This window comes from Bidens hawaiensis, unplaced genomic scaffold (assembly GCF_021521415.1).
Source record: "Bidens hawaiensis isolate Kalapana, Puna unplaced genomic scaffold, B.hawaiensis_p1.1 tig00033847_1, whole genome shotgun sequence".
Classification (NCBI taxonomy): domain Eukaryota; kingdom Viridiplantae; phylum Streptophyta; class Magnoliopsida; order Asterales; family Asteraceae; genus Bidens; species Bidens hawaiensis.
Window position 1 is genome coordinate 150,677 of NW_027495824.1, and position 12,266 is coordinate 162,942.

Here is a 12,266-nt window from a genome sequence, read left to right on the forward strand (position 1 = left end):
ATCCCTTTTTTTTATTGGAATCCGAGAACTTTGAGATGTTTTTTCTTAATATTTAATTATTATAATTAATTTTACCTATATTTAGTTTTCCTTTTATAACTTTTAAAATATAAAGTTTATAACATTTCGAATATACCATTGAAACAAGCTTATCTTTATTTACATGTAGATATAAATTTTATTCTAAAGCGAGTCGGGTCAAGTTTTTATTGAACGTTTCAACATTTTAAACTTTGGGTTACTTTTATTTTTTCTCTCTAACTTCGGTCCATTTTTGAAATTTTCTTTAAAAAAAGAAATTCTTTTGATATTATATTATATCTATATCTATAATATATATAAACGAAAACCCAAAAAATCCTACGTGTCGCGATGTGGTCGTCCCCTCCCCCCCTTTTAGAGTCACCATATTTGCTTGATTTTTAAATTGAGGCTTCTCATGCATTGACCCGAATTTACGGGTATGGGTCTTATCAAACCCATATATTTCTTAAACGGATTATAACATCTCATTAAATTAAAAACTAATATCACCAAATATTTGATATAATAATCATATAAAGTAGGGATATACTAAAAATTAATATATGATTTATTTAAAACAAGATATATATTATTTATAATTAAAAAACCAATTTGTAGTAAAAAAAAATAAACGGGTCTTTGGTCTCATCAAACCTATATAGCTTTTAAACCGGGTTATAACATCTCATTTATTTGTGAAACAATTTATCATCAAACCATAAGTATATTATCAACTTTCATACAATAAAAAAGATAAAAATTCAAAAAATAAATATTAGAAACAAATAATATAAAACAATTCCCGTAATACGGGGGGTAAAAACTAGTTATATTATATTATACTAGTCAGGTGCCCGCGCGATGTAGCGGTGTACGCGACCAACGTTAGTACGCGCGCAACCCGGCGATGGTATGCGTTTAACGTGGTCAGGCATGTAACCGGTGTTGCTAAGTGCATCACAATGCCTAAATGCGAGCGACCCAGTATGTATATACAATATCATCCGCGTAACGGATGCCTGAACTTGTGTTACAGGTGACAAAAATCAAGAAACAAAGATGAAATGTAGAGTAATTTCAAATAAACCGCTTTTTAACACAACTTGTTTTGACGCGAAACCCGTTCCGACATAGTTTTAACCTAAAGCCCGTTTTGACCTGAACTCATCTCGACCCGAATCAAATCAACCATCAGCCGAACCCGCCCGACTCATTGCTGGTAGAAATTGGTAATCACATAATATGTTAGTTTTAAAACTAATAAACTATAACAATACCATACTCAAATTAAAGAGAACAAAACGCTCGATTTTATGGTGTAATTGTTTTAAAAAAATTTAAGGTGTGAAAAAGTTATGGACGTTTAAAACTCGTGGGGGTAGTTTCTTTAGAATAAGGGGGAAAATGTAACTATTATTCAAATTAACAAAATTTAACCAAATTAAAGGGTAAAACTTGTAACTATTTTAAATAAATGTAAAATAACTTGAGATTTAAAGTTATAAAGACTATTTTACCCTTATTTAAAGTAGAATCATATGGTTTGTGGGTTGTAAACTCTTAAAAATTTGCTCTTAGAGCATGTTTAGGATTAAGTTTGGAAAATGCTTATTGGCTTATTAGTGTTTTCAAAAAGCCAAAAAATTTAAATGTGTTTGGCAATAAAAAAAAACTTTTTTATTTTAGCTTTTTGAAAAGGTTAAAAAGCAGTTTTCCAAAAACCCCAATCCTGGCTTTTCAAAATGGCTTTTTGAAAAAACACATAAGCCAGTAAGCATTTTTCAAACTCAATCCCAAACACGCCCTTACTTTTGCCCATGGGATTCTCTTTATATATAGTATATTTATATATAGTATAGATGGGGAGGGTTATCCTAAAAATAAGTAGATTCCTAAGAAGACTAGGAATAAATCATAGCCATTGGATCATGTCATTCAATAGTTGAGATTTAAAATTACTAAAAACCGTCATAGTTTCATATAATTACTCTTTCACCATTATAACCGACATAGTTTCCTAAAATTGTTCTTTAACCATAATTTGTAATGTCAAATATCAAAAATTTGTTTATTTTTACTATTCTTAGAAAAATCCTTATTATTATTCTTATTTGAACCTTTATCTAGTATAGATTATATTATATTAATAATATTATTATCTACCCGTTATCCGCTCTCCTTTTCCCTCTCGTGGCTTCTGCTGGTCCCATCCATACTCTCTTCAGCTTAACAAAGAGACGACGAATATTATCATCGTATCATATTAATATTAATTCCAACGCCACACACCCATAAACCGAATAATCCCAACAATCCACACACACCCAATTCAACATTCCACTAATCTCATCTGGGTTTTTAGGGTTTTGCTCAATCTGGTAAGTTTGAATCCCAAAAATTCAATCTTTTGAACTGGGTATTGAATGGTCTCTCTCAATTTTGCATTTTGAGTGTGAAATTGGATTGCTTTAGAGTTTTATGAGGTTGAAAGATGTGGGGTTATGGTATACATGTTCTTGATGAGCACTTCATTGGTCTTGTGTCATAGCAATTTCTTGTTTTCTGGTCGAAGACTCAGACTCGCATGTTGTAAGCTGTTTTATTCGGACAGTGTAATTCGGTTAAGTGGTGGTGGGATAAGGGGGTTTGGATTTGGAAGGTTGGTTCCGAATGCGAAACGGAAACATGAGAGGAAAAGGACTTGGTGGCAGAAATTCTTTTTTGATGAGGATGGGAATTGGTTCGGTTTGAAAGACGATGAAATGCTTGAGGCCGAAGAGGAACTAGCGAAAAGTGGTGGTGATGATGATGATGATGAAGGGTTGTCCGAGAAAGAAAAGTTTGAGGCGTGGAGGCGACGGGCCGAGGCGATTGTGGAGTTGAGGGAAGCGCGTGAAAATGTGGAGAATGAAGAGGAAAGAAAATGGGAAGATTGGCTTCTTGATGGTAGTAGTAATGGTAGTGGTAGTGGTAGTGGTAGTGGTAGTGGTAGTGGTAGTGGTAATAATAATAGTAATGGTTCGTCATGGTTTCAAGAACCACGTAGTGAAAATGTTGAAGGGGATTTTGATGATATTATACCTGTAAAGGGATTTACGGAATCGGTGAGGGATTTGGTGTTTGGAAGGGAGGAAGATGAGATATTGTATGAAGATCGTGTGTTTCGTTATGCCTCGTTCAATTCGGTAGATACATTTTTTTTATGGTTAGGCATGTAAACAAACCGAACGTCTAGTAAACGAACGAACGGACATGAACAATTTTTTTGTTCAGTTAGTTAAATGAACAACTCATGTATGTTCGTTCGTTGTTTTATGTGCGTTTGTTTAAGTTTGTTCGTTTATACATGTATTTAAAAACAGTAATCCATTGCAATTTAGTCTGCTTTTATGAAATTAAAATGTCACCCATTATTATTTCGTCTAGTTTTATTATTTTTTATGCCCACTAGATTGATGGTCATGTTTACTAACGAACAAACACAAACGAACACGTTTGTTTTCATAAAGAACGAACACGAATAAGAAAACTTGTTCATCTAATTGTTTGTGTTTGATCGCTTATTTGTTTAAAATTAAGCTATCAAAAATGAACATGCTCCATTCATGCTCATTTGGTTCGTTACAGGCCTATTTATGGTGAATTGTAGCATTGGACGATTCGAAATGTGTTTTGGTCTGTTTGTTACGCATTATGACTATTACAATTTACGGTGCGATAGATATTCAGCTAATGTAGCCTTTGCTTTAAAATAGATAACCTGTCAGAATTTGAATGAATGAAAGTAGATATTGATACAAGTTTCTAGTTTTTAGCACTATTGGGGAGATTATAACCACTTAAACGCATGATCATCTCTTTGGCAGGCAAAATTTTTGGCTGCGTTGATAGTTATACCGTGGGCTTTGGATTTTTTAGTTCATGACTATGTCCTTATGCCATTTCTCGATAGGTAACCGTTTCTATATGAGAACTCCTTTTATTATGTATTTTCTTAATTTGTTTCAAAAAAGAGATAAAGTTTGACTTTTCAAGGTCAAAGGGCTACATTTAAACTTCAAAATGAATATATTTTCTTCAAGGTTAAAAAGTCATAAGTCTGATTATATTTCTTTACCCTTTAAGATCATCAATATATGATATATAGTGGCGAAAGAAAGGGTAGGTTAGGTAATGGGTCAAGATCGAATCAGGTAATTTCATCTGTTTTTAAAATCTATCTATCTATACCTAATAAATAAGTGATTAGCCCAAGATTATTTTCTCGCTTCTCTTACTTCACTGCCTTCGTATTAAATATTAATATTGATAGTAATAAAACATAGTATAGTAAATATATCTAATTAAATATAGTAACTTATTTTAGTTATTTGACTTCAAAATAATAAATCATTAGTTAGTAATTTATATGTAATATCAATCATATGTTATCTTAAAATATCGTTTTATAATTCCTAAATCTTCATTACTAAGTATATAATATTTCTGTTATTCAATTTCTAACCTAGTATTGTATTAGTAAATAATGTGTTAAATATGCTTAAAAATCTAATCTTATTTAATATCATGATTTAGGAGTTTTTATGCAATTTAACACTCTTGGAGTGACTTTCAACTCGAGTGACCTGTTTACAACTTGTTAGCTTAACACATTTGACCCGTTACATATAAAGTTCCAATTGTCAATAAAAAGGATTTTTCCTGTATCATTATAAGAATATTATTGTAAACAGGTATGTGAAGACTGTGCCACTTGCAGCCGAGATTCTTGATGTAAGAAGGCATCAAAAACTTGAAATGGTGAAAGAAATAAAAGCTGAAAAAGAGAGATACAAATTTGAGGTTAAAATCGGGAAATCGCCACCGATTTCTGAAGAAGAACTTTATTTGGAGTTAAGACATAAAGCGTAAGTTAAAAGAACACACGTCCAGTGAATCGTTTGGCGGGAAGTTTTCTTATTTAGTACATGAACGAACATGAACAAGTTTTTTTGTTCCTTTAGTTAAACGAATGAACGAAAATGAACATGTGCCTTGTTTGTTCATTTAGTTCATGAACATTTGTTTGCATTTGTTCATATACGTTCATTTATATTTTCACTTAACTTTTGTCTAGTTTATGAAATTAGCATAAAGTCAAGTTTTATTAATAAATTAGACCCAATAAATTGATTTTCAATTTACTCTTAATTGGTGTTCGCCAAGTTATGTTTGTTCATCTATTTTCAGTCATGTTCGTTCATTCACGTTCGTGAATTCAACGCTTATATTGTTAACCGAACACGCACATGATCACTTTTATAACGAATGAACACGAACAAGAAAAACATGTTCGTTTCATTGCTCGTATTAGATTGTGTGTTCAGTTAAAGTTAAATGAACGAGCATGAACATGCTCCGTTCCTGTTTGTACGGTTCATTTACAAACCTAGTCAAAACGATTGGGTTGGGCCAACATGAAACACTTTGTCTCCATTTTATTTCTAAAATATTATAAATGTATATTTTGTATCTTATGTGATTATAATAATTAAACTATTACAAGAATAATGCATTAAAAATATGCACGTTTGTGACATTCGACTCCTTTGGCATGTTTCCTTTTTTGTTGGTTTTTTTAGTTTTACAACTTTTCTCCTTTTGGCCGATTAGAGATCAAACATAACCAGATCAAACGAGTGGGAGTTGTAACTCATGCAATGCAACTTGTACATTGCTCTGGATTGGTTGTTTCAGTTTGGGAATATTGTATATTATTGATGTTTTCTTGTTTGTTGTAACAGATTAGAACTGAGAGAGGAATGGAGATTAATAAACCGTAGTGCATTTGCTAATATATGGTCCGATATGGTATTCGGAATCTCATTATTTGTTCTTTTGTACTTCAATCAAAATCAGGTGTGTTTTGTTTTACTTCTTCTCATTAAATAATTTTTCATTATTTGAATAATATACAAAATACTAGAGTAAGTTTGCTTGAAAAGATTCATCTGTCCATGTTTGACTTATGAAAGTCAACCTGTTAGCTCTTTACTCATTTTCTCAAAAACCCTTTTCACAGTTTTAGCTCCAAAATCTTTATGTTTATGATGTCATGTAATTCACTAATTTTTCTTGATAGTGTAATTAATTAATTGATTAATTAATTAGGCAGTTTAGCAATGATATTGACTTTTATAAGTCAAATGTGGACTTGTTTCTTAATACAAGAGAATTAAATTCATAGAGTAGTTGACTGGTTTATAATTTATTAATCAATTTATATACATTTTCAATTGTTTTTATACATATTTATAACTATAATCTTTATGTTTGTTGTTGTTATTGTTGTTGTTGTATATAACATAATATATATTATTTAGTTATTGTTATCATTATTATTATATATGAATTATTATTATTATATAGATATATACTTAATATATTAAGAGTTATTTTAATAGTAGGCTTGTGAGCCTACTTGAGCTCGATAAGAGCTTGTTTAAGCTCGGCTCAATTCGTGCTTTTAGCGACCCGATCTCAAGTAGCTCATGAGTGGCTTGGCTCGTTTACACCCCGAGTCAACTCACCTCCAACAAGTCAAACTTTGACTTTTCCTGTCAATTTTTGTACTTATCAACTCCATATTGACATGATTTGTATTTTGTATTTACTTAAAAAATTGAGAGTTTTTTTTTAAATCATTTTTGTAGGTAGCTTTGCTGAAATTTACAGGGTATAAGATAATAAACAACGTTAGCGACACTGGGAAGGCATTCTTAATCATTCTTATCACAGATATTTTTCTCGGGTAATTCTTTTTCTTTTTACACACCAGTAAACAGTCAACATTTGACCATTTGCGCGTTAATTTGTGTCCTTTGACCGTGAAATCAACTAATAATGACACTGTTGATTTTTGGAAATTTGTAGGTATCATTCAGAGTCAGGTTGGCAAACTTTGCTAGAAATAATTGTGGAACATTATGGGTTGGATGTTGATCAATCTGCCATTGTCATATTTGTTTGTCTGATTCCGGTTATCATGGACGCGTGCGTGAAGCTTTGGGTATGTTCTTCATTCAAAAATATTGGAATAAATATTCTTTCTATAAAACAAATAATGACTCAAGACAATATATAGGGTGAGGTTAATTACACAACACTAAATGATTGCGATAACAAAAAAAAAAAAAAACTTAAATCGTTTAATTATTTGATCAGTGAACGCTAAAACATGAAAATAGTAATATAAAATCATTTCAAACCGTTGGACGGTTAAACTGCTAAAACTTCTGAAACCATAGTTGACGGTTCTTCTAGAATTTTCATCAAATAGTCTGAACGGACCATATGGATAATTGTACTCATTATGCTTTTGGATTAACATTTGTTAAATATCTAACGGTGTGCGTCTTTTTGTTTACCGTTTAGATGTTCAAATTTCTTCCAAGATTATCGCCGAAGGTGTCGAATATTTTCCAGGAGATGAAGAGGCATTAGAGAGAGGATTACAGGCTTGAAGAATCAAGTTGTTGATTTAAAGATTCTTGTTTTGATTTCCATTTTTATAGGCTTAGAAGATGGACCGTATCATCATATGTATACTTGATATTGATTTTGTCATTTGTTTATGATTTATTTTAATGGCTGTTCCATACTCTCATTCTTGAATAGTTGAATGTATTAAAAAGAAGATATAGAATTCATGTTCTTCATATACAAATAACTGTTCATTATTTGTATTTAGTACTTAGTTTTAGTTATGAAATTTTGTTACTAATGACTTTGATTTGAAGTGTGGAAGCACAATGATATCATGAATTTTACTCTTATAAGTCGCTTTGGTTAGTATACATGATTTTATACTACATTAACATGAATAGACCATATATAAGTTCAGGGGTGAGTTGGCGTACAATAATCGCTTATCGTATATTACATACGCGACTTCCTGCACCACCGATTCAAATTGAAATAAAAACTGCTTAGTGGCGTAATTGTAATTAACCTAAAAATACTTAACGCATACCCGTCAAAGTCATCCGTCGCGACCATCGTCTACTGTCATGAGCACCACCATCGATCGTTGGTCACATGTCAGTTAAGCAATTTCCAACTGAAATTGAAATTGAATTTGTTGATGAGCCTAATTGATCAATTAACCTTGAAATTTATCCAATTAATCATCAATTTGAAGCTTCCGTCGATCAATTTTGAGTTTTGAGTTCTGGGTTTTGACATTGAACGTATTAACATTAAGTTTATACGTTCTGTTTAAACGTATTATACATTCTGTTTAAACGTTCATAACAAAATCCATTAAACTTTAAAAGTTCAATACAAAAAGTTTATACGTTCTGTTTATACGTTCTGACCAGATGTACTTTCAAACAAATCATCAAAGTATGCTCGAAAGTCCTAACTATATAAAAGCTTGCTAGGAAACATCATATTCAAACAAACAAATATCAAGCTTGCTCGGAAAGTTAAATTTCAAGTAAAATTATGAACTCTACCAGAAAATTTTCAAAATACTTCAAAGCATGCTCGAAATTGATAAACTTAGACACAAACATGCCTATGTAAAAAAGCATATTTTTAAACGTTCTAATATGTTCAAGTTTGTTCAATACAAAAACTTAAGAAGTTCTAACAAAAAACTTTAAACGTTCAAATACGTTCAGGCTTAAAACTTTAGAAGTTCTAACAAAAACTTTAAACGTTCAGGCTTAAAACTTTAAATGTTTAGTTAAAGCCCGTCACTCAAAACTAAAAATTGATCAATTGAAACTTCAAATTGATGATTAATTGGACCAATTTCAAAGTTTAATTGATTAATTAGTTCAACAATTTTCAATTTCAATTAGTCAATTTTATCAACTGACCTGTGAAAAAGGCGCAACGAGGAAGATGGTGTTCACGACGGTACCGTCGACGGTCGCGATGGTGGATGCAATCGTTGGACGGTGACGATGAAGGTAGACGGAATCGATGGGAGCAGTGGATCAGAGTTGATGGGAGCAGAGGATCAGAGTAGTGAAGCCTCGCGTGTTTTTTGAAATTGATGGTGTGAAAACTCGCGTACCTATTGTATGATAAGGGATTTTCGTATTCTATCCTTTATCTATAAGTTCATATGCTTATTTTTTTTTAACAAGAGAAACATATATGTTTATTTTTTTTAACAAAGAGAAACATACTCAATATATTGAATAAAATGATCCAATTACAATAGAGATGTGGGTAAGCGGGCAACAAGCTGCGCCGTCACCCTCTTTTGAATGCTTATTTTGTATTATTTTAACATCGTGAAATCATTTTTAGTCAAATTCATCAATATGTATTCTTTGCTTTGAACGTGTATCGTCATACAAAATACACTTTATGATATCTTGTATGTCAGTAGCACAGTATATCTATCTTAATATCAAGAAGTTACTAATTGTGTACTTTATATATATAAAGATGACAACACCAACAAATCTACGACTCGAACTTTAATGAATTTTCTATCTAAAAATTTGAAAAGAGCTTAAATAATTTATTTTAGCATTTTGTATTAGGGGTCTTAGTCAAATTGTAATTTGAGTTAACTGATTTAACTGAATCAGGTATTTGAATATTAAAGTTGGATTCATGTTCTTATTTGTATAGAACTTGAATTATTATATTCGAAATGCAACAGACTCGAATTCAAATTTCAAACATTCAAAATTCTATTCGAATTAATAAAATAAATGGTACAAGAACCCTTAAATATCCTTGTTTTGCTCCACGATTATGATATTGCTTATATATATTCATTGCTCATCTAAGCGGATGATTAATATTTAAGATTGGCTATACTGTTCGTTGTCCCTTCCAAATCTATCGTGCTCGATTTTATGGAAAGAGGATATTGAAGATGAAACCCGGATTAAAAGATTGAAGATGAAAATGAATAAAAGTGAAAGATAAATTGTTTGGTGAATTTGGCCATGCTAATTGAAAACCAACTTTGTTATCTTCATTTTCTTCAATCTCATCATCAATCTCTTAGTCTGAGTTTCATCAACAAAATCATCTTCTCCATCTTAACTTGTAGAATCGGATTCTCTTGCGTGCATGTCAACCAATTACAGATGGTGTGATTGGATATGGGTTTTATTGTTTTAGCAATTAAATTAAATCATAATGTTTGTCCAATTTACTCCCGCCGTGGATCATCAATTCTAGTTTGTGTTTTATTAATATTAATCAGTTGTACATCAATCAAATGCCAATATTCTAACTTTTGTTGATACATGCACATACACAACGTCTAACAGATATAGAAGTTTAATAAGACAATGAATATTGAGCTTGATTAGATTGAGGATTGAATCAATGGTAGATTGAAGCCTCGGGAGACTGTGGGTGGGAGATCATGTTAGGGAGAAATAGATGCTCCATGGTAGGGATTAGGAAATAGATCAATTGTTGATTGTTTTTTAATCAAAACTACGTCGTTTTGATGAGTTTTCCGTCTAAGTTTAGGCACATGACAACACCGTATTCACTTTCCCCTTGTTTCAAAGTGAAATAGGAAGAGTCGCGGCTGAATATTAATAACTGTATATTGCTTTTTCTAATATTTTACAATGAAGAGAAAATATACAATAAATAGAAAATACAAGAGGCTTAACAAGGAAATACAATCAAGCCTTTATGGCTGGAAAATCACCAACGGTCACAAGATCAAGGTAAGGTTGGCATGATCTTTTAAATAGGAATGATGTGATACCCATCCTATTATATTTCATCAAGAATATTTTTATTTTTCTAACACTCCCCCTCAAGTTGAGTAGTGGGATCCCCAATATTCAACTTGACAAGACAATTGTTGAAGATTCTTTCGTTGACGGCTTTTGTTAGTATATCTGCTAACTGGTTTTCTGATCGATCAAATGGAAGCTCTATAATCCCTGTCTCAAGTTTTTCCTTGATGAAGTTTCTATCAACCTCCACATGTTTTGTACGATCGTGTTGAACAGGATTTTTTGATATTTGTATTGCAGCTTTGTTATCACACATGATGCTACTAGCTTCGGTCTGGAGAAACCCGATTTCAGTCAGAAGTTTGCGTATCCATAGTAATTCTGCTAGTCCTCGTTCAATTCCGCGAAATTCAGCTTCAGCACTAGATAATGCCACCACTTTCTGCTTTTTGCTTCTCCATGTAACTAGGTTTCCTCCAACTAGGGTAAAGAACCCTGATGTTGATCTTCGATCGTCTTTATCTCCTGCCCAGTCGGCATCGGTATATAACTGGACCTTTATATGGTTGTTTGGTTGAAAGAGAACTCCATAACCCGTTGTTCCTTTGAGGTATTTGATAATTCTCCACACTGCTTTCATGTGGGTTACTTGTGGTTGATGCATAAACTTACTGACTACCCCAACGGCATATGCTATATCTGGACGAGTATGTGAGAGGTATATTAGTTTACCTACCAAGCGTTGGTATCTCCCTTTGTCTACGAGTTCTGTTCCTTTTTCCATATGGAGATTATGATTTACCACCATTGGAGTGTCGGCAGGCTTGCAATCGATCATTCCTGTTTCAGCTAACAGGTCAAGAATATACTTCTTTTGACAAATAAAGATACCTTATTTAGACCTTAACACTTCAATTCCAAGAAAGTACTTCAGTCTACCCAAGTCCTTCATCTCGAACTCTTTGAACAAATTTGTCTTTAAGTCCTTCATTTCTTCGTTGTCATTTCCTGTAATGATCATGTCATCAACATATACAATTAAACAAGTCACAAGTTTACCTCTTTGTTTAAGAAACAATGTATGATCGGAGTTGCTTTGTCGAAATCCATATCTATTCATTGCAAGAGTAAATCTGCCGAACCAAGCTCGAGGAGATTGTTTAAGCCCGTAGAGAGATTTTTTCAGCCAACATACTTCATTTGTCTTGAAATTCTTAGTGTATCCAGGAAGGATGTCCATATAAACGTCTTCTTTTAATTCTCCATGTATGAAGGCATTCTTAACATCAAATTGATGAAGAGGCCATCCTTCATTAGCAGCGATAGAAAAAAGAACCCGGATAGTATCAATCTTGGCTATTGGAGAGAATGTCTCTAAGTAATCAATCCCGTAGGTTTGGGTATAACCTTTAGCAACTAGTCGTGCCTTATATCTTTCAATAGTCCCATCTGGTTTATGTTTAATCGTGAAGACCCATCTACACCCCACCGGTTTCTTTCCTGGTGGAACATTACAATTTTCCC

General features: G+C 32.4%; 1 protein-coding gene across 1 annotated transcript; it reads left to right on the forward strand.

The window, feature by feature from the left end:
• The first annotated feature begins 2,203 nt into the window (after positions 1–2,203).
• LOC143585445 (protein DAY-LENGTH-DEPENDENT DELAYED-GREENING 1, chloroplastic-like) lies at positions 2,204–7,624 on the forward strand. The gene is made up of 7 exons (XM_077067233.1): positions 2,204–3,209; positions 3,891–3,976; positions 4,758–4,931; positions 5,808–5,922; positions 6,717–6,814; positions 6,937–7,072; positions 7,438–7,624. The coding sequence occupies exons 1-7, from the start codon at positions 2,526–2,528 to the stop codon at positions 7,504–7,506; spliced, it is 1,362 nt and encodes a 453-aa protein (XP_076923348.1). The 5' UTR covers positions 2,204–2,525; the 3' UTR covers positions 7,507–7,624.
• The last annotated feature ends 4,642 nt before the right edge of the window (positions 7,625–12,266 follow it).

Excerpts from the sequence above, each read along its gene's own strand:
- LOC143585445 (XM_077067233.1), top strand. The coding sequence starts at position 2,526 with ATGGTATACATGTTCTTGATGAGCACTTCATTGGTCTTGTGTCATAGC. Across the intron at positions 3,977-4,757 it reads CTTATGCCATTTCTCGATAG|GTATGTGAAGACTGTGCCAC; the intron begins GTAACCGTTTCT and ends TATTGTAAACAG. Across the intron at positions 6,815-6,936 it reads ATCACAGATATTTTTCTCGG|GTATCATTCAGAGTCAGGTT; the intron begins GTAATTCTTTTT and ends GGAAATTTGTAG.